The sequence below is a fragment of the Neodiprion fabricii genome, chromosome 2 (genome assembly GCF_021155785.1).
Source record: "Neodiprion fabricii isolate iyNeoFabr1 chromosome 2, iyNeoFabr1.1, whole genome shotgun sequence".
Classification (NCBI taxonomy): domain Eukaryota; kingdom Metazoa; phylum Arthropoda; class Insecta; order Hymenoptera; family Diprionidae; genus Neodiprion; species Neodiprion fabricii.
Window position 1 is genome coordinate 35920414 of NC_060240.1, and position 22989 is coordinate 35943402.

The following is a 22989-nucleotide window of genomic DNA, read 5'->3' on the forward strand; positions in this document are numbered from 1 at the left end:
TTTTTCTCTTCAAAGAAGTTCACTTCGTTTCGTTTCACGAAAATATCCGCGTCATGAATAAAGTTACCGCGGTCCTACCTCGCCCAAGGGACTAAGTAATTATTTAGATTTATGTATTTACCTCGCGAGGTAATATAATCAGAGTTTTATCATTACCGTGCATTTGTCTTTCTAATTATCGTTGTCGAATTTTTAGTCGACGCAAGTGCGTGATCTTAGAAATGAATTTTCGATATCTCGCTTCGTAGTCTCCGTACAGATCGGTGTCATCAATGCGCACGTGCTTTGAAAAAATCGGATTCGCGAGAACTTACAATTAATCAACTGTCCAAGTACGTTCTAAATTAATTTGCCCGTGACAACTTTGGCTATCCAAAGTCTATCTGATAAATAATAGACCATCGACGCGTGATGATTCGAGAAAGAACAGCTGATCAATTCTTCAAGTTCAAAAACGTCGCGACCAATCGATCGAATTCGGCGATTGTAACTGCCAGTCGTTCAAAACGTATACGATATCGGGACAATAATGCGGGTACTTCGAAAAAGTCAACGTTTCAATGTCATTGTGTTGTTTTGCCAATCGACGGTCAAACAGAGTAACGATCAGCTGTACGAATGATCCAGGATCAACTCATGGCAACAGAGACGAAAGTACTTCGTTAAATCTAGGCGGAAACACCGTGATAATCGATGACGGTATATGCAACTGTGAACTGGATGTCATTGGAGCGAGACGACGTTTCATTTCTCTGTATTAAAAAATTGAATAAGCTAATGAATGATGTCTTGCGCTGCTTCCGGATGACAGTAGACAGAGTACCTGGCGGGGAGTACCAAAGCTTCAAGTTCGGCGGTCAGATGTCGTCGGATCATGTGTTTCGCTGGTGGGATTCCTAGAGCAGTGGCCATCATCTCGCCTGTGAATGACGGCTCCAGAACAACGAGAGCGCCGTGAACACCCGAGTCTGTCACAGAGGGAGAATTAATGAATGTGACACGATTAAATAAGAGCTACGGAAACCCGGAACCGCGTTAGCGAATCGCAACTACTGTTTATATGCGATCACTTAAGAAACCTCACCTTTCAAGTTCTCGGCGTATTCGGTTAAATCGATATTTCGTGCCCACCTAATAAACCTCTGATTGGTCCAAACCAAAGGGTCTGCGTCCACCTGTTCACACTGGTGTCTCCTTACCGCCAATGCCTGCGTCAAGAAAATTAATCATTTTTAAGCTACAACTAATTCAACGTCACTGTCCTAATACACGGATTTTTCATTTCCAGCCGGATCCGTTGTCTTGTATAGTTACTTGTTTTCAGTACAAATATGAATCATTGGTATATAACGGTACATTATGACAAATTTTAATTCCAATGAAGGAGAAAACGCACATTTACAATTGTCGGAATAGAAAAGGCGTAGTACTAACGGTAATGAGAGAATGATGCAACAAAAAAAAAAAAAAAAGAAAAGTACACTTAGTCTTGCAATTAAAGCAAAAGTAATGATGCAAAACATTAGGAACCTGTCCATTATGACTGGATTATATACGCTACGTGAAAGTGACTAAAAAGCGTCGTTGGTTCAATCGAGATATAATTTTTTCAAAAATGCGAAAGAAATTTATCCAGCTTTTATAGCAGATACTAGTTATCCGGTTTTCGAAACTCTGAAAGATAATCCATTCTCGACGGTGAGTGTTAGGTATAATATTGATGGAATAATTTTCGCATAGATTATGTAGTAAAGTGAGGAGCACGCTCCGGCGGCGTTGTTCGCCATTAATATTGATATAACCAGGGGTCCTTGTTAGTCCGTTGATAAACGACGTAATTGCCTAATGGGATGAAGAACTGATTATACATCAAGCACCTCACCTGCCTATCGTAGTTCAGCATGCGAAGCAGATGAATACCGTGAACGATACTGGCTTGATGAGACTTTCGCGTAACGCCCAGCAACTTTTCGAGCTCCTTCTTGCTCAGGTGGTCCAGCATCCTGGCGTCGACCATGTTCGTCGCGAAGCTCTCCGAGTATTGAGCGAGGCCCAAGTCCGGCAACCATTCGGAGCTTACCCAGGTGTGGCCGAGCTGAGCTATGCAAGGGTATCGCACCAAACTCGGATGGCGGTGTTCCTCGATCGCTAGCCTAAGCTTCTTTCTGTGCAAAGGATGAGTGACCCCGAGACCAGCGTCTAGCTCAGCATCGTTCAGCTCCAGCAGCACCTGATTTTCGTCATCGGAATTAGATTTCACAATTTCACCATCAAAATTTCGGCCAGCTCTGCACGGCTGTTAGCTTATACATATATTACTACACCGGCGGAGGGTTTTGAGGCGGGGTAATTGGAAGGAATAGCAAATCGATGAACATTACTTTTCCGGACTTGACGTTTTCCGCGCACCGCGGTCCGTACTGGGACATTCCCAGGGCGACCTCGAGCCATGCCAGGACCGTCGGTGCTCTCCATCTTTCCATGGGGACAGACGCAGCTTCCCTCAGGAGCCGCAGCTTCTCGGCGTAGCCCTCCTCGGTCAGTGGCGACCACGATCTGTACGGGTCGAATGTTTCCGAGGCCTCGTTCCCGGGATTGGTATTAGTAGTTTTCCGGTGCCGTGTCCGGGTGAACACCCTGTCAGAGATCATAAGGGAGGAAAATTATTGAACCTTGTTTCGATAACGCGCGATTGGGATCCGGGTCCGCGATTCGGCGTGTTTCATTGTTAAACCGACTGATTGTGAATTGAAAAGAATTCCTTTTTACATGCGGAGGCCTTCGACGATTCTATCACTGCATCCTCCTCTCCCTGCCGTCTCACACTGTCATGTCGTACTCGTAGGTGCGTACACACACGTACATACGTTTCGGATTGAATTCAAAACCTGAGTGGTAAACATCCGTTATTCGTATATGGCGAGGGTGAGGGAGAGATGAATACCGCGGGGAAAATTGCCGAGTGAAAAGACGTTGAGGAGAGGTGAGGAGAAAAAATTCACGAGAAATTCGAAAAGAAATAAAAAAGACGAACTGTTTATCTGGTCCGTACATGTAATCTTGGCAAGTGTATATACATATATAATGCATCACATCAAATTATACGTACGTATACGTTACATTCGTTCGTCTTTCACTGAATAATGGAGAGAAATTTCCTGTGGTAATTATGTTTACTCCAATTCACGCACCCGCGAAATAATTAATCGAACGACTCTGGTCCAACGAATCAAAATTCACTGCGGTTTTTCCCCAGTAAAATCTAACCAGGGTAACAAACCCTTCGAACTAGGATTCGGTCCTACGGAGTGATTGTAATGATATTTGCTGGTTTGCTTAATTGAGAACAAAATAAGGGAGGATATAACGAAAGCTCAGAATACCTACCTAACCAGAATCTGATCATTTCACTTTCCTGTCACACAAATCTGGTAAAGTAATCTACGTATAAGTCACCTTGAAATCGAACCCCAGGGTCCTCCCCGCGTAGCCGAAGACCTTGAGTGCGCAGAGGGTGCGACAACGGGAGGTGGATGTTTGTTCCGTCTGGGTTCGGACTCCATTGGGCTTGAAAGTTGTTCCACCGACCGAGACAACGAGGAATTGTCCATTGATCTTGAGAACGCGTTCAAGGGTGACAAAGTTGGGCTGCAATCCTTGGGCGTGGTAGCTGCTGCACACACGGGGAATAAAAGAACTCCGTGAGGTGGGTGCGAGTTATTATACACTCGAAAATTAATATTTTCTGCGGATATGATAATCAACTGCGTCGACTATTTCGGTTAGTGTATACAGTGAACGGAACCGCCTATGCGTACCGTTCGGTTGTACAACCAGTATCTACCGTATAACAATCATTGGACATCGATCGTATCGATTGTCACAGCGTGTATGCATAGAGAGCGGTGTTTCTTTTTTTTTTTTTTGTTTATTTGCTTTCACCCTCGTTTTGTAATTTTGCATTCAAACACTCTGGTGAAATGAATAATTTCCGTGACTGACACAAATTGAAAAATTCTCATGAATTCAGGGTGAAACAATCAGTAGGACAGAAACGTTTTCAATCGATAATAGCGACATTGAAAAGAGGAGACAAAATTAACAACGAAATGGCACATGTAGGACAATGCAAAACATGAATATACGTGATGTAGATACGTGTACCGAAAATACCAACGTCCAGTGTATGTACTACATACATGATGCAGACGAATCGGCGCAGCTCCGAATAATGCGTTTGAACCATATGCTATGTGTGTGCGTGTAAATATGCGGAGAGGGTTTTGAGAGAGAAAATCCGGAGGAGCGCACCCTTTGATTACGATTGAATAGACCGCAAACCAACTCGTATTTCTATGCTGATTGCTAAAATTGATCCCGACGCTCTTCACGCAGTGCAGGAAGCTGTACGCTATACATATACATACAGGTTGAATATACGTGGGCGTTGTTCCGATCGTAGGAACAAAGGGAAATAAAAAATATCACCCCCGCACTTTCTCTATTTCCGAGCCTGGTATTAAAGGTGGGAAAATTAGATTTATGTCGGCGAGGCTCGGATATTGACTTGTAAAAGGTGCGTGTCTCGTGTGATAATTCATGGCTCGTCGTATTTTGTCGTGTCAAACTGTCGTAACTTGATACTGCGGCTAGGCTATTCGTTGTAACTGCGGATCGTGTGTTAGCGAAGGTCGAAAATCGAAAGCAACACCATCAATGCAACATAGAGAACATTCGATTATATACATATACATAAGTATAATGAAGAACCTTTCGGTGTAGGATAACTTCACTTGCGGATCGTACCATGCGCATGCATATACATGTTATATCATAAACATTGATCATGATTTAATGCAATTTGACTAAAACACGATTTAGTCGTCGAGTATTAACAAGTATGATTATTTTTTTTTTCTCAACGAGTTATCTTTCCTTGCGAAATTCGTACAGATGACACTGCGTTATTCATGATGGGAGAAGATGGGCAATAGATGGTATGATCACTTACATTGATACATGTGAGGTGGCGCAACCGAAGACACCACGGAGATGTTGTCCATGTCGAGACCACTCCCTTCAACAGTAATAGTTGGCGTCCCTGCGCGGAATATTTTTCTTATAAAATCAACAAAGTCTCAGTGGGCGTATTTCAATGTCGCTAAATGCATAGGACGGCAGTGGATACTCGTATACTGTAGGTAATCAGCACGTGTAAGTAGATAATAAAATAAGATGTCGTACGTGCGTGTAAAGTTTTTAATTCGAAAAATTTTCTCTCGGAAGGTGAGCGGACGTTTTTAGTAAATTCAATTTTTTGCAGACGAAATACGTGGTCGTTTCGCAGTAACGAAAGTTACTCTGGACTGCTTCAGTTTTTTTAATTAGCTTGTGGTATGTGGTTCTTTTTTCCACGTTAATAATTGTAATTGAGTTAATTACAACAGGAAATGAAGTGTGTTTGAAGAAGGGCGTGGTCCCAAGGAATTTTTTTTTCAAGGAAAATTTTGGTTTTAAGGACAATTATCCAAGTGTTGAAAACATATTGTTTCTGAAATGTATTCGACGCTAAGTAGCACAACTTTTACCATATGCACATTTTTTTCGGTACTATTTCGAGACCTATAATAAAAAGGCATCGTTACATCACTTTCTTCGTCAGGTGCTGATTCTTAGAAAATATCCGTTCTAAAAGCGTCTCGTTACTTATTATCTAAATCTGAATTGAACGATAAGAAGAACTAATTCGGATTATAATTCTCAAGTCGGCATCTACACAGATCATCATTGAGTTGTAATAAAAAGCAGTCAATCGATAAATGTGTGTTGATTTACCGAAATCCGATTTCATCTAACATTATAGGGTTCAGTGGGACATTTCTTGCGAGTTTTGCACGAAAAAAAGGACTTTTCAACTTACAGAGATCGAACGTAATCTGAATCATTTCGAGAGAAATCATTTATCGTCTCTATTGGAATTGAATCGTTCGATAATCAAAGATTGGAAGGGATATTCTGGTGAAAAATATTCCACTGATAGGCAGCTCGGTGTAAAAATATTTATAGTTGTTCTATATGTTGCTTTTTGGTGTTACGTGCGAGATATGTTGACAATCGGACGTCGAGGCAACGACCTTAAACGTGAAATACGTAATGTTTCTAACATAAAATTGTGGGTTTCCTGTCGGTCTGAGCGGTATGCTTTGGTGGGAAAAAGTTGTTTGAAAGACTCTCATTACGAATTCGCATTCAAAGCTCATTTTTCTACCTCTGAGTGAAGAAACAGTCTAGACCTACGTCCAGTTTATCCTTTGCTTTGGTTACGTCTTGACTCAAGTTTTGTGCAACGTAAAATACCGAGGCGCCAAGAATTTCCCCAGAATAAATTAATCTAATCCTCTGAAAAGAGTTAATTGGGAATTACGATTAAACTCAGAATCCAACAATCCCGCGAACTTTATGCAGAACTCCTGGGGATTATCACGTACAGTTTAGTGGTACGTTTAGATATGTACAAGTTTTCCTGCTAAAAGTCAGTTCAAACTATCGCAACACCAGGATAATAAACCCTGCACCAAGGTCCTGGTTTTGCAGTCGGAGGATTTATCAGTCAGTCATTTGTCGGAAACTTACATTATATTTTTTTCAATGTGTTGCCAGAATTGGAAAAAAAAACAACGTCAACGTTACACGAGAGACGTATTCGGGAAGTATGAGAACACGGTATGCAATTTTTTTTAAATAACGGGCATTTCCCTAGTTTATGCATCTTTTGCTTGTCGTTTATGGTGATAAGTGGCTGCACCTCTAGGTGACAACCGTCATACATATGACACATACGTACGTGAGTGAGTATAAGTGTGCAATATTCACCGTTATTGCGGATGAGTTCACGTCCCAGTCGCGTTCTTCGCAAACGGTAATTAAACGAACTCACTCGCCCTGCAGAAGCGTTTTATCGTCACCGTCTCTTAATTTACATTCGGCCTTTATTGTCATTCCATTGTCCACGTGAAAAATGTCGAGAATTATTTACGTCGAGGCTTGGTTACCTCGTGAAAAAAAAGTAACGTCACAAAAATTTGCGGAAAAATTGGAACTTCGTTCATTGGATGAACATATTTATGGCCCCGTTGTTGTTGTTGCTGATCATTTGATAAAGGGGCGTCTATCGCCACATCGACAACCAGCGTGTCGCGTATAAATATGCAAATGGGGAATCCATATGAGATTAAGTTTAAGCAGGGGTTGAATCTGAAGCTACCCACCATACCAGTCAAAGTAAAGTGTATTCGCAACGAAGTGTCGTTTGGGTGCACACAGATGAATGAATCTGCTTCGGAATATTCCACGGTTATTTCGGGCTGCCAGACACTCACCCCACTTCAATTTTCAACAATCATCATTGAATATTCGCGTCCCACTGTACTGAACAAATTTTTTAATTATAAAATTGAATCGGCCGAGCTGTCTGAATCGAAAGTGAGGAAGAGAGAAAAAACATTCCTACTATGTGATAAAAATGAATTTGTGAAAATTCTGATCAGACAAGTCAATCCATCAGCCTTTTGAAAGCGATTATATGATTAGAAAAATCTTACTTCATAATATAGAATCTGGTGTAATGCGCAAATGTAATTTTGTTCTTGAATTGTTAAATTTTAAATTGTTCACGAAAATCCGATGCGAATTTATTCCACTGCGACGACATATACCTAGATTGCTAGGAAAAGATTTCAGGTCAACTCTGAAGATTTTTATAATGAACAAAATCAGCCGAAAAATATGAAAATTGAAACAAAAAACACGAAAAGTTTAATAATTCTGAACGTAGTAATCATAAAATCATTTCTCTCAACTGGTTGATATCTTAATTAGGAATTGTGTGATTTGAATTTATTCAGATTCAGTTCTGTAACATAATCATTACGTCGTTTCATTAGTCTTCACTATAATTGTGTCGCCAAAAAAAAAATAAAAAAATTACCGACCATTTTTGAAGGAGTTATCGTTCTTCTCCTATTATACGATAATTATTCAAACGTTTCGGCTGACTCATCCCCAATGAAACACATACCTTTCATTTGCATAGCAAGTTCGTCATACACGAGAGTGAAATCCAAATGTAAATCAGAGTCGATAAACCCAGTAGATTCTTCGACGATCCTGACTTTTATCCCCCGATTTTCCGAACCGACAGCCAATCGTCGAGAGGGGAGGATCAAAGACTCGGGAAATTCCGTGACGAGTAATTAATCCGCGAGAGAACCCTTCGCGGCTAATCCAGATCGCGAGAAGATGAATAACCCGGGAAGGCGGCAGTGACTTACCGTCGGTCGTCGAGTCGGATAAATTTCCACCAACGCTGGTCGCACCCCCGCTTTCGCGGTCGCTGGAACCTCGCACCCCGCTGTCAGCGCTGCAGCTTCCTCGGTCGCCAGCTTGACCTCCACCACCGGCAGCACCGCCCCCGGCAGTCCCGCCCACGCCGCAAACTACCCCTAATTCCGTGACCCCCAGAGGCTGTTGCGAGGTCAAATGCGGGATACCACTTCCACTGCTGCTCCCGGCACCTGGAGTTGCGGCGCCGTTGACGCTTCCTCGAGGAAACGATACCAGCGATTCCTGATCGCTGAGACAGGTCCCGACGCTCCCGCCCCTCTCCATCAGCTGCCGCTTGAGCTGTTTCAATCATTTTTTGCAAAATCAATATTAATTTATGATTCGTGACGTTTCATAGAGTCTTTACAATTTTACCGTAGGTACCGAAGTCGTAAATGATGATAGATTTTGTCAAGACACTGTCACGTTCTTGGAAAGGGTATTTGTGACAGGATGTAGCGAGAAGCAAATAGAAAATTCAGAAAAATATACATTCTTACACGTATAAAACGATATTGAACACTGCAAGCTCGGAGTTTGTTTGGTAGAAAATTGTATGGGCGGATTAGAGAGTGTCACGAATACATAAGACCCTTAAATTATTATACAAAGTGAAAAAAAAAAAAAAAACTATATATGATATATAGTTTAATTGAGGACTCTACAACAGGTACGAATAATCTGCAGGTATTAATTTTCCACTGTATCTACCAGACCTCTGGCACTGTGTCATTTTCGAAATACATAAAACGAAACGAAAAATCTGTGCGATTTTTGCATAGCGGACTCTAACTGCCGTTCTGACCGATAAAGCGTTTTGAGTAAGAGTAGAAAGACCGCGCGCTCTCCCTCCCTCTCTCTCTCTATCTCTCTCTCGGAAGCTTTCTCTGATCGTTTTTGTACTCGTCCCTCTCTCTCTCTCTCTTTCTCTCTCTCTACTCTTTACCTCTTGTATAGTCGCGTGGGCGTGCAGCAGGGCCGCTTCTTTGTCGGCAAGACTGGCAGCCAAGCTGAGACTTCGGTCCGCCTCATCCCTCGCCGCTCTCAAGAGACTCCATCGCTCTCTCTCCCGCTCTCTCTCTCGCTCTCTCTCGTCGCCTGGTCCACCACCCAGAGCTCCTTGTTGCTGCAAACGGCCAAGTTTCGCCTCGCTCTCTCGCATCCGCTGCAACCAACGGTCAAACAGACCCATATCCGGGCAGTCACTTCATCCAGGAACCAAAACCCCCCGAATACATTTTCACCCCGTTTAACCACATTTTCTATTCGCCCGCTAAGCGGGCATGCACGATTTGGCAAAAACCCTTCGCATTGGATCCTTCGTTCATCCTACACGATAAACTAACTCTGCATCGTTCTTGTGGAACGTTGGCTAACGACCGTCGATTAATCACGTTTAATATTGATTCGGAATTCGGGAATTATCATCATTTCACGGAGAGGGGGAAAGAAATACCTCGGTTAACTTTAGCGGATGATTAATGCGAGAGAATCCGCGAGAGTGAATCTGACACACGGTGCTAAGTAACGGATTAAACTAAATCCCACGTTTTCACTTATACTTACACTTATACATGCTGTTACTTCACGTCGATGAAAATATTTTCACAATTTGTTTATATCGCAATTCAATTGGACTATCGATTCCATCATCAAAGATGGATATTTACGATCAGTAAATATTTATAATTAGCAAGGCGTACCCTCTTTGCAGTGCTGTCAAATGTGTTAAAAGCTCAGTTATCATAAATTGACGCGAAAAGATATACGCGCGGCTAAGATTTGAACGCTTAAATGCACTCAACAATCTGCCGTACGGACGTGTGGGATACATCATGACGTGGTTAATAATATTTTGTTATTAGTTTGACGCGATATGTCCGTGGATTTTTATGGATAACGTGATATATTTTCATCCCCATGGTATTTAGTCTCGATCCTCATAAATCAAATTATCGCCGGGGGGAATGTTTACCGTGGTAGTATTTTTTTTCTCCCCTTCTGTGCAGACATAATAATAACATTTCGGACACTTCTAATTTTCTGTCGATCAGTTACAGCCTTGAATTAATCGTTTCAAGTTAAACCACATTCAGCATCGTATCCTCCCTCAGGCCCTATTCCGTCTGTTTCGATATCTCTCTCTCTCTCTTTCTCTGTCAAGATTAATCCATCGGCTTTCTTCAACGACTTTCTCTCCAGTTTGTTTCTCGCATAAAATTCGCTTCGCCGAATACGCACGGAGAGAGCTGTTGCGCGGAAAGACAAACGGTGATAATACGATCCTCGCACCCTTGTCTCGGTGGCTTCAGCGTCAACGCCCGACGGAAGAAGAGGTCTACAGTACCAGTGATGGGAGAAGATGTGGCGGTGAGTCGACAGCTGGGTTAGTGACGCGTTCGGTAAGACGTAGCGATACGTAAATATATTGGCCGGAGATGAGGGTGACTTTATGCAGGGCGGGGAAGAGAAGGAGGGCGGTAAATTGAGGGGAAATTGTGACAGCGTGGTATTATCGAGGAGGAGGAGGAGGAGGAGGAGGAGACAAAAAAGCTAATGACACGGCGCAATTGATCGTTGACGATGTTAAAGAGGAAAGAAACATCTGGCAAGGGTTTGAAAATGGAAGGATCATGGAGATTTTTTTTCAGCCATTTGTTTGAAAGGCGCGTTGTTGATTGTGAAACCCGCGTATCGATCCTGGAGAAGCCTGGAGCTGGGAAAAGGTACGGGATATGGTTGGGTAGGCGTTGCGTTCTTTCAAAGTTTGGAGGCTGCAAAGGCTCGATTCGGCAAACAAGTCACGCGCCTAGTGTACGGCTGACAAAAAGCCCGGGTGGGTTAAGTCGTAGAACGACGAGTAACGATCACAGTCTCGAGAAAGGGGAACAAGGGACAAGGAAAATCAAAATGCGCTACTCTTGTCAGGGTTTCCGCAAAATTTACAGATATATGCGTACCTAGATCCGACCAAATCTACTGCAATTTACTAATTAATCCGGTTTTCTGGAATGGTGACAAGTGCTGAACGTATATGCAATGGATACCCACTTCACTTAAGAGAGAGAGTATACCTATATACGTATTCCGCAAGTGTCGGTAGAAAACCGCGAGCCCTGCAGGTCTGAATTTATTTTGAAGGTTGCGCCGAAGTTCAATAAAATCATAACCTGAACGTCTGCCAAATCGTTTTTCGGCAAAGGGTAGCGAAAATGTTAATCCGCAGCGATGTAATCTTTACCGTATGATAAATCTTCCCTTTTGGAGCTCGATAGACGAGCAATAAATCTCTAGCAGGATTTACTCACCTGTTCGTAGTTTCGTATAAAGTCGCGAAGTTCTCGTTCTTTGTCCTCGAGGGTCACGTACAGATCCTTCATTTGATTAAGAAGATCGAATTTCTCGGCCTTCAAACGCTTGCGATCTGCTTTCAGGACCTGGAGTGCCTCGCGGGCCAGCTGAAGCTCCATTTCCAAAGCCACGACTCGCCCCTCTTCCCCGAGGGCGACTTCTTCGTCGCCGACCTCGCCACGACCCGCGCCACTCAAGAGGAGCCGCCTTAATCTCGCTACTTCCGCCACCAGCCTCTCGTTCTCCAAGCGAAGCCTTCTGGCACTCGCGACTTCGATTGGACCGCTGTTTCCACCGTGTATGTTTGAGAGCCGGGATGCCACGACAGGATCGCCAATTATGCCTGCTAGAAAATATCGCTCGTTACAAGTTAATTACAAGACAGGATGCGTTGTTGAGTTGACATCTCCGTCAAGGTGTAACGGAAGCACGTCGAGGAGAAATTCATTGGACATACTGAGGTATTGATCCACTCCGGTACCATAATCCCGAATTGCAGTGCGAGATCGTTAAAGAAATGATTTATAAAGTTGTAGACGCCTCAAGGGTTGACATTTAGGTACGAAATGCCACCATGGAGGGTATCGCTGGACCGATATAAAATATATAGCGAGTTTTACGATTCGAAAAAATGAGAGGCAGACTCGTGCCTTCGTGAATCTTGATCAGATAGACGAATATAAAAATGTACGATTTTTCTCTCGGGACGTGAAATTTTCGAGACACAATACCAGTGAAGCAATTCGCAATCGCTGCTTTGTTTATCTATCAAACTAAAAACGAATCCACATCTCGAAATTAGCGCAATAAAGGCTTTTGCAAATAACATTTGAATAAATTCTTTACCCACAGTGGATGTAGGTACTGGCGTGAAGGTGAAGGTCTACAATAAGGTTAAGCCACTTAAAATCAGACAATCAACGTCTTATTCCATTGTTATACTACTTAAAGCAGATTCCTCTCGCCCCTTGTGGTTGTGTAATTGTTTCGAAGCGGACAATACACCAGCATTTCGGTTCAACAGCTACTTTATACGTGTTCAATAACAGTGGTGAAAACCAAGAAACAGTACCGCGCACATTGGAATTTTAGGAAAAGGCGCCAAAATCGGTGTGGGAGTTTCATAGCCGCCATTGTTCAAGTCGCGTCCCACCTCGCAACTTTGAAGTTATCATTTACCTATACAATATTTCAGGCGGGGAATCAAATAGGTTAGGTTACTTTTACATCAGCTGCAGCCTTGAAAAACGCTCATTTTAACTCTTTCTGCATCAAAATAACAGTAAGTTTGAAGTACAATTTGAGCACCCCTGACGCCATGATAACCTCAACATTGCCGAGTCATCCAGAAGCTTTCCCACCGCGAATATACGGAACTGGTTAAGACGTTAGCAGTCATCAAGACTATTAGCGATGTGAAATTGAAGTTTTTCAAAACTTGAAAGAGTCTAGCTGATTCAGATAAAAATATAACGGAGGGACCGAAGCCTGTCTGATGTTGGGAAAAGTTTTTCGAGCTCAAAGAGACGCGATAAGCTTGGTCGGGAATGCTTGTGGGGTCCGTTACCGAATGAACCCCTCGTCGAGACGTAACTTGAAAACGAGATTACCCACCGTGAGAACTAGTCGGTGAGTTTGGCCGACTGCTAGGCGCGGGTCCCGGCGGCTCATCATCGTCACCACGCACGTCGCTGTCCCCCATGTCTGATCTTTCTTTGTCCTGATCAGCAACGTCCTTAGCGACACGCCCCGTGGTGATGCGGAGCCTTTCGATGCTTGAACGTTCGCTGTTCCCTCTGTGCAGGAAACTACCCCTTGTAGAAAATCCTCGGTCAGGACTGGCGCTTCCAGACCTCGAATCTACGCTCCCGCCCGAACCACCCAACCGCGTTTTCTCCAGGGCAGGGGCGCAAGGCCGTCGATTTTTCTCGCTGGGGCTGCGGCACGGCGAGCCATTATTGTGCCTCTCTGCAAGGGATGATGAAATTCTATTAAAAAATTATCAGGCAGGCTCCAACGCCGCTGAGGCGTTTCGAGGAAACTGCATGGATTAAAGTTGACTACGACTTCTAAGATGGCTGCTCAAGCTAGCTACATAACAGGCACGTGGAAGGTGAAAATTTTTGTGAAAGATTGTTAGGGATTTAGAAACGATAACGAGACGTTTCCGTTATTGCACACGACTTGTCTTGTCGCCGTTATCTGTGGTTTTCATGCCACTGCGAAACTTCATCATCACAGTACACTAATATCGTATAATATTTTTTCTCTACGTTATACGTATAATCTACGGAACGAACTCCTTGTTCTCATCGTAACCTTATACAAGAAAATCCTAGAAACTTTTTAGCGTAACAAAGAATCGCTTGAAGGTAATTGTTTTATCGCACAATTAAATTAAAAAACCCGTCGTACAATCCATCAGTCTTAACAGTGTGGAATACTGTATATCAGACATTGGTAAGCTCTAAATTGTCACCTATGGGACTCGTCCTTCTGTCTATGGGACTAGTGCGTTCCTTTTTGTCGACTGGACTCGCCCTCTTCTCGATTGGACTGGCGGATTTGTCGCTGGCTGAGCTTCGCTTATCAACGGGGCTGCTTCCGGCGCTAAGTCGTTTAAGATCTTCCTGTATTTGCGCCTCGCCGTCTTGGGGGGGATTTAGGTTAGCACCGGTGGTACCGCCGCTCGAGTTGTTCAGGACCAAGGCACCCCTGACTTCGCGAAGCTCTCCTCTCAGCGTCGCGCATTCGCCTCGTGCTCGTTCCAGCTCACCGTCAAGCCGGGCACCCGTGGCTGCGTTCTCGTCCACCATCACGCGGAGTTTCGCCTGAAAAGAAAAATTCGTAACATGGTAAATGAGACTTTCCACTGTTGGTTGAATGGGACCGTTTACGTAGAAGGGTTTGCGTGGAATCAAGACGTCAAGCAGCTGCCATGACAAAGATGTTCAGATTCGATGGTCATACAACACGGCTCTTCTTTGAAGAATCCGTTTCATATTGTCTTGGACAATTTTGTTTGGAAAACTGTAGTTCGGAGAAGAGATTCCGAAGAGGCGAGAAGGCGCTCCTCTTCATCTCTGATGCATGATTTCTCGATGCAGAGTCTTGTCTAAGGTGGTAGCGATAAAAGGTAAGAGGCTTTTGAATAACCTTGCGGCCTGCAATCTCTATCTTACTGACAGCATCCACTCGCCTTCTGGCTACCTGCCAATTTACGGTAAAGAGTCAGGATCTCGTGGAAGTGATACTCGTCCCACTTGTTGCACCGTAGTTTTAGCGGCAGATGTCAACGTTTTCTCTTCGGAAGGACATTTCATTTGAGATAATTGATTGAATGAAGCTGCGAAAGGCCGATAACTCGAGATGCAGTTGAAGCTCGGTAACTGCACGCGGATAAATTCGAAGTAACGTTATCTATAACTTGCATCACACGCCACTTACATTTCGAATTTTTATCTCTGGCACAAACTTTTCTGTGGGAGAAAAACGTTCTCCGAGCTCTTGGGCCACTGGAAAGCGGTTACAAGGAAACCACAGCCGTTATGTTGAGCCGATCAGAAACCTGAGAAGCACTGCAGACCGCGGTGTAACAATTCGATATAAATTTCAGCGCCATTCGACTTCCTGTATACGAACGAAGCCTTGTCGAGAAATGATCGGTGACAAGTTACTACCAAGGATATTAAAATCAAGAACAAGTTACAGAGTTGCAGTTCGTTGGTTTAAATAAGATCAAGAGACGGTTTTTTAAATTCAGAGATTAAAATCGTTGTTAAACTTGAGATACGGTTTCCGTTTCTACACGCTACACACTTTTCTAAAGAAAATATGGAGGAATCAGGTTTGAAATTTATCCGCCATACTCGCAAATTTATAACATCGTAAAAAAAGAAGCATTGTAAAACTTTGCATCTAAAAGTGATGCGTTATTTAATTTACCGCTTGTAGGTGTAGGCCAGAGTCCAATTTCACCAGTTGCATTCGTACCACTCAATCAGCGAGAAACGCGCGTTCACGGAAAACGAAATTAATTTCAATTCCATGGGTCGAAAAACAGAGCCGGCTCTGTTAAATACCCGCATTCTGAAACTCGCTATTCGTTAGACAAAGAGAATAGCACCGCAAATTGGCACTTTGGTACACGCGCCAGCCACGAGCATTTTCAACGTGAGGGTAACGACGTACCATTCGGCAAAATAGGAATTCCTGCTGCTATTTTTTTCTTCACTTTTTACTTTTTTACGTCGCGTTTCAGTTTCTTTCGTTTTCGTAGGTGTACGTAAAATACAAAACTTCGTCAGTCGTAGTTACAAAGTTTTCTCACAACTGAGTTACTGCGTGACGTTGATCGAATTATAGGCTTAAAAATCTTTTAAAATTGCTCACCCGCGAGTGTCTCAAGATTTTATCGAGACATGATTTTTCCTTCCCAACCTTCGAGCTGTCGCGCACAGCTGGCGTGGATATAACGTTTGATAATATAAAAATCATGAATATTTTTCATTTCGATTTACCGTTTGAATATCTCCGCGTGATTTACTGTCAGGCCGAAATTGAAGCCGCTCGATCTACCAGCCTATTCAAAGAAGGATTCGATTTCGTCAAGACTTTTTGCGCAGTCGTGAAAAGTTTTTGAGCTACGATGAGCTCTTTTTTTCTCGACCGAACAACATGTAAAAACTCCATTATCGCGAAGTTGAAGGAAAACTAATTACTAACACAACTTTAATTATGACCCGGGAAATGACATTGCATTTATCTTCGTCCCTGATATCATCCGTGTATAATAAGAGGAAAATAAAAAAAACATTATTACACACAGAGCTGTGGCCCTCGGGTACAGAATTTATCTGCATACTCCAGTGGCACTTGTACGGTGCGGCAAACGAGGCAAAGAAAAAAAAAACCGAGAAATATTAGCTGCTTGACAATAAAACGTAAAGAATTTAAAAGAAAGTATGAAAAAAGTATAGATAGTAGTATAAAAAAATAGAAATGCGAAAAATGTAGTTATTTCGCATAAGGATATTCGTCATCCGGGCAGCAGTTTTACTCGTAGCTCCTGCAGTAGAGAGTCTGTCATACACAGCGGATGCGAGGCGTGAGGGAATAAATTTATCACCACTGACGTTAGCCGTAAAGTAAGTTGTACGTAAATTCAGAAACTTGAGTGTCCCTGCCGGCTGCTCGCGTTACAGAAGTGCAATTACTTCGCCATTTCGTTTGTCTCCTTTCCAACTTCATCTTGCTACTTGTATTATCCGTGAGCTGCCGCTTATTTGTTCACTCTAAAGATTTAGTACGGAGTTTACTTATGCGCAAAGACCAGGTGAAAATAATAGAACAAAAAAAGGATGCCATTTCATTCGGATTAAAGTTCCTTACACTATCCTCGACTCTGAGACTCTGTATAAATTACTGCGTTACACCGTTCAACGTGCAATTATAACGCACTGCTCCTTATTGTCGCTTCCGTGAAGAAAAACGAGACGCTGAATTATATCTTCAGGTGGGCTAATTTATTGACAAATTTATCAACTTTTATAGGTTCGCAAATTTCGAAGTACAAAAAAGCTTTTGCGATTCGACCGAGTTAGTCGACTACGACAAATGATTTTATTCGTTCTTACCATTTCCTGGTAAGTCACAGCCTGGTCTATTATACACTATCGCACGTGATTATGCCGAGTTCGCTGCTGCATCCGAGTGCATTCGAGTCAGGCAGACGTGACACCGTACAGCCTATAAGCTTTAAAGGGTTCACTGATCTCCGGGATGGGACAGAATGCGGTTAAGACTTGCACAACGCAGCGACCGTCCAATCTACAAGCAGAAGGTATTGTTATTTCCCTCAGCTGTAATTGTATACCTAATTGCATTTAACAAGTTGCACGCTGACTGTATGCGTACAGAACTTTTCTACGTGTTCATGCCTAATAGTCCGCGTGCATCCGTGATACCGCAGAGATGGAAATACGCTGCAAGTACAACTGGCGAGCTGTATAACTTGGCGTTTGAAGTTACGAAGTTACGAAACTTGTACGGATAAGACGATATGCAGGCCAGATAATATCTCACGGAAGTAAAAACGTTGTACAAGTTTTTTATGGACAAGCACGAGACCTAAACAAGTTCCAAATCTCAGGATTGAAGAATAGATCAGGAAAGTGTGCCACGGGGTGATCGTCGGAACAGAAATAGCGAAAAACCTCGTTGCCAGAAATTAGAAAAGACATTTGTGGCCGATGAGAGAGACTGGATCGTATTTCGCGTTTCACCTGCTTCATATCGCGTTTCCCGTATGCTTGCAGGTCACGCGATTCCAGATATAGGTATAGAATATGTCCGTATACACGGTATATTTGCACGAGAACGAACGGAAATGAATGAGCATGAACGACCCGTGGGCACATTGAATAACCGCGGCTATTGTGGCTTTCGATTTTCTGCCAAGAGTGCAGGATATCAATAGAGCGTGAAAGAAAAATTCAACAACTTTCAGGTGAAGAGAATAAACGATCATCGGTCCCATGGAGATTCGAAATTCTTACACGATAAAAGCCGCAGCTAACCGTTGACTGTATATCACATCCGACTTATGGCTGTTTGATAATTTTATAATTCCCCGGCAGCACGCATTGCGGACAGTTCAGATAGTCGAATATCCGTGATGATGGGGAAGATCTTGAGTTTCAAGGGTGGCAGCAGACGCGACGATATCGGCATTCAAATGTAAATTGAGCCTGTCGCTGCACAAGCTGCTTGGCTTATAATTCGCTCACGCAAGAGACCAAACTGTGATGATAAAATTTCGGACGAGTTTCCCCACCACTGCACTCGACGAATATAAGCGTACAAACTTGCATTTCACTGCGGGCGTTTTAATCTGGCCGTTGCAGTTGTGTCCACACTCGTGACTACACAAGCTGACGATGCATAATGAAGGTAAACAATATACGCACATACAACTTTCGACATAAATTCTATGCCGGAGAAGTTTATGCTCAGTTAAGTTGAACTATTGCATCCATGACGAATTGCGATTGCGTTAACGTGCCAATCATTCTGTAGTGTAGAAATGATGACAACAACCCTCAATACACACTATTCCAATTTTTACTCTTCACTCAGTCTCTTCTTTTCCAGTTATGCAGATTTGTCGGTTTAAAGGGGAACAAAGTAATTTATACGATCGGGCCGATTTTATAATACTGTACCCAGATAGAACACAGGTACGGATTCTCAACGACCGTCTCTAATATGTATATTAACCTTAATTAACGCATTTCACGGATATGATACGTATTTTAGACGGTTGTTTAGACTTTATCTATACTGGTTCGAAACACCGGCAATTTTGGTTCCGAGGTGCAGCTGACTTTTCGACCGAAGTTCCTCGTTCGGAAACCAGTTAACGCTAAACTCGTGTTTTCCCGAGTACGGAGAAGTTGCACCAGCGAGCGACACGAAGCCCGAGGCGAGTTGTATCCTGGGTGCTGAACAGCGAACAGTGAATAAGGGACGAAGGAAATATGGAGTGCAGGTAAAGTAGGTGTACATTCTATTCTTTGTCAGGCAGTTCAATGCATATCGAAGAAGTACTGTCAACAGAGCGGGAATATAGGTCAGCAGACTCGACCCAGTTCGACGTCTGCATGCACATGGATTGATGGATGCGGGTTGCAGCGAAGTGGCGAGGCAAGCCTTTTGAAAAAGTCCCGAAATATTCGTACTTCAGAATTGCACATGTAGCAAAAATGACAGTCGGTACTTTCCTTTCGCATTATTGACAGCAAATTTTCTTTCTAGAATTTTAAGAAGAATTTGTTAAAGATAATAAACCACAAATTATAGTTCCACATCCAGATGCGATCACTTGCCGGAATCCGAATTGGGATATCGGTGCTTGGTTCATCGAAGAGTATAAACTAATTTTTTAACACGATTTCTACTTCTATTTTAATTACGGTCGTAAACACGTACGGGTGCCTGGCCGAGTGGGTAGATGTTTAGTCGAATTCTTTGAGAGCCAAGAGACTGTTAACGTCTGCAGTGTTCATGATTATGAATCGTTAATGAAACGTTTAGGCGAAGTAAACACAACCGGGGTTTATTTTAAAAAGGATTTTTATGCGCAATATTCTATCCCACTCTCTAACGATAACACCATCGGCGAAGCTTTCTGCGAGTTTATAAAAGGGGCCCTGTTTCAATGAGTTTCACAAGGAGCGTATGGGGTTTTGGTTTTCCACGGGGGGGAATGTTTGTGCACTATATTTTCACGGATCTCAAAAAGTTACAATATTTAGAATATAGACAAAAAAAAAAAAAAAAAATTAAAATTAAAATCAGATTTCCGTACGTGCATAATGTTATTAGAACAATGTTAGAAGAACCAACCATTAGATGTGGCATAATAGGGTGCTAGACTTGTTTGGAATAAAAAATTCATTTGACACTCAAAGATTACTGTCTGATTAATGTCTAATCATATTTAATTCCTTTCTTCGATGATTTCCAAAATACTTGTTTTTTTAGTACCTTTCACCCATACTCTGTAGCCATGACGCCGCGTTATCAAAGCAATGAAGAAACGAAGTTTCCCGTTTAACCTATTATCGGGTTTTTTAACATGGTCCTGATAGGATTATCCACGTAGCTTCCGCGGGTCGATGAGTTTAGCAAAAGTTTCCTACGAGTACGGCCCTTACCAATTGCCAACAAATCGTTCGTACCGTGAACCCTTTCTTCAATACCCGGATAACCGAGGTGCTGACCACTGAAGCTGACAAGTTATTCGATATCCTGTTACATGCGTAGGTTTGGACGTAAGTGAAACTACGATGCCGATGTCACAAGCAACTGATTTGTGACTTAGTTTCCTGGTTGAGTGTCAGAATTTCACCGCAATCGAATCCCGGCGAACAAGTACGGGATTCTCTAGCGTATACCTACAATATTAAACGATATTAACGATGACGGATTTTTCTTCCCCCACGTAACAGCGAATCAATTCACGGTCGGTACGAACTGGACTGGATCATTTCTCACCCAAATTGGGTTAAGTTTAGATGCAGGGTGCTCGACACGTTTTATTGCCCCGCAATACCGGAAGCCCAAAGTTTCGTGAAAATATTGTACAAGTAAGAATTTGATTCTCCAGTGTTATACTCCGAAATTCGGGAAAGTTTTGAGCATCGTGACTGGTGGAAATTCCGAGCGGGTATCCGGGACAACATTGAACGAGAACCAGGGGCGAAAGAGATGGATGGATGGATGGATGGATGGGTGGGTGGGTGGGTGGTTGGGTGAGTTGGGCCTCCTTTGTGACAAGGGCAATATTGTACGCGAGATTCTCTCTGAATACACAAGCCGCTGTCGCGGCGCGTTGCTCGCTGCCGAGAGAGAGGAAGCAGTGAGAGACCGAAGAGGAGAGATTCGAGAATGGCGAGAGGACGGAGAAGCGAAGAGAGAGGGAACAGCCGAAGCCACTTAGCTGTTCATCAAACAAGCGACCATGCACGCGGCCTCTCGCTTCCTGATTTTGCATTTTTCATTTACGCCCACGACCGGCTGCCGGTTATATTCCAGTTTCAAGGGAGCCTGCGTCAAGGCGAGGGTCGAAATCCATATTTCTATGCACGCGAGCATCGAACCAGATTGTAAAGATAGTCGGTAGGGATACGATGCGTAGACATCTGTACGAACATGTATAACCCGTTCCGCGGAGGGTGATTCGCGTTGGGTGCGGGCACCCGACGAGGTAAATGAATATTCAATACCTTCATGATTACCTATAATCATACCCTCCGCGTTCAAGTGCAAGGGCTGCGCAGCTTTCAGCGATAACGGGACCAGTTACGCATTTCCACTTCGACGAGTGGGGAAAGCACAGAGCCAGTCACGTTGTAATTACTTTATGCAGAGGAACTCAAACATTCGGACTGATGAAACATTTTCATCGTCAACGCACGTTATTTGTCTTAAAATTGCAAACTGATCGTTAGACCGTTTTTAACTACCTACCAGGCTTTCTACTTCCTCAGAGAAAACGTCACCATCGTATATCTATATATGAGTGTAGAACATCTTTCGTGGTGAAAGAAACAATGGCCAGTCATAATATCTTTGTTATCTTTTTAAAACCGAAGTCCAGCGTAACATTGCATGGTCAAATTAGCATCTCGTACCTACAATTGCTTAATTGTAGGTAATTTTATCGGTGGTACGAAGTGTGAATAAGAAATATATTTCGGTAAAGGTCCTTGGTCTTTTGTGAAAATAATCATCAGTATTAGCCGTGAAGTTCAATATTTATGCAAAGTTTTGTTCCTGCTGTTTTTCTCGCTCCTGGTAATAAATGTCATGAACCACTATACGAACGGGCAGACCCGACGTGTATTTCACTTTTATGGTCTCCGTGATTTTCTCTGTGATTTCCAGTAAATTTTTGCTACCCATCATCTTTCACCCTCTTCAACAACGCTTCGTAAACCAGGTATTCCAACAGTTTTCACACCTTTTCAATATTCAAGAAAGAACTGGATGACATTTTTTTTTTTGTCATAATATAAACTTGATCGACGTATCGAATTCCGTTCTACCGCGGATACTTCCTTCTTCCCTACAAAATGTACGATTGCACGACAAAATGGAAAATTTTTCGGACTCGTCACCGTCAGTTTCCACTAAATTTTTCACTTTCCATCTCTCCACCAAGGCTAATGGATCTCCATAAATAACTCGCGCCCGTATAGACATGGATAATTTAACAAGGCAGCAAATTCAGGTCGGATAGCGATTCGCGACCGTCACAACTTGTAAGTGCCTCAGTCGCCGTGGGAAAACAAGCCTTCTCACAATCAGTGTTCAAGCTAAACCGATGAAAATTAAAAAAATCGAAATCTCTTGCTCCGTACTTGAACCTCTTGAACATTTTTACTCCCTCGGTAGCATAAATATCGTATTTATACTTACCTATAATAGTTGAGCATCGCCGATCTTATCGTATTGCATGCATAAATCCATTGGTTGACACCCTGCAGGATGTGCACACTACAAGTTGTGCAAATCTATCAACATAATATGCATGGACTGAAATTCGCGTGAGTGCGCCTGCATGTGGGTGGCAGAGCGATATTAAATACTCGCTAGATGCGCGTTGCGCGAAGTTTCACGGAGGGCGATTCCTCGCTTGCTCCCCAAAGAGGACGAAAACTACTAGCTCACATTGGAGGTGAGAGAGTAACT

At 43.0% G+C, this 22989-nt stretch overlaps 1 protein-coding gene across 12 annotated transcripts in view; it reads right to left on the bottom strand.

Moving 5' to 3' along the window:
• Nucleotides 1-22989, bottom strand: part of LOC124176407 (kazrin) — an 81854-nt gene that overhangs the window by 9099 nt on the left and 49766 nt on the right. For 5 of the 12 annotated variants that reach the window (XM_046557666.1, XM_046557655.1, XM_046557660.1 and 2 more), the window contains exons 3-13: nucleotides 14213-14564; nucleotides 13348-13701; nucleotides 11691-12079; nucleotides 9329-9547; nucleotides 8331-8682; nucleotides 5012-5101; nucleotides 3457-3673; nucleotides 2382-2637; nucleotides 1883-2230; nucleotides 1085-1208; nucleotides 824-968 (exon numbers count right to left, since the gene is read on the bottom strand). In XM_046557666.1, coding sequence (XP_046413622.1) covers nucleotides 824-968; nucleotides 1085-1208; nucleotides 1883-2230; nucleotides 2382-2637; nucleotides 3457-3673; nucleotides 5012-5101; nucleotides 8331-8682; nucleotides 9329-9547; nucleotides 11691-12079; nucleotides 13348-13701; nucleotides 14213-14564 — 2846 coding nt within the window. The remainder of the gene's footprint in view (nucleotides 1-823; nucleotides 969-1084; nucleotides 1209-1882; nucleotides 2231-2381; nucleotides 2638-3456; nucleotides 3674-5011; nucleotides 5102-8330; nucleotides 8683-9328; nucleotides 9548-11690; nucleotides 12080-13347; nucleotides 13702-14212; nucleotides 14565-22989) is intronic. The other 7 variants (XM_046557658.1, XM_046557662.1, XM_046557659.1 and 4 more) reach the window with 6 other exon arrangements.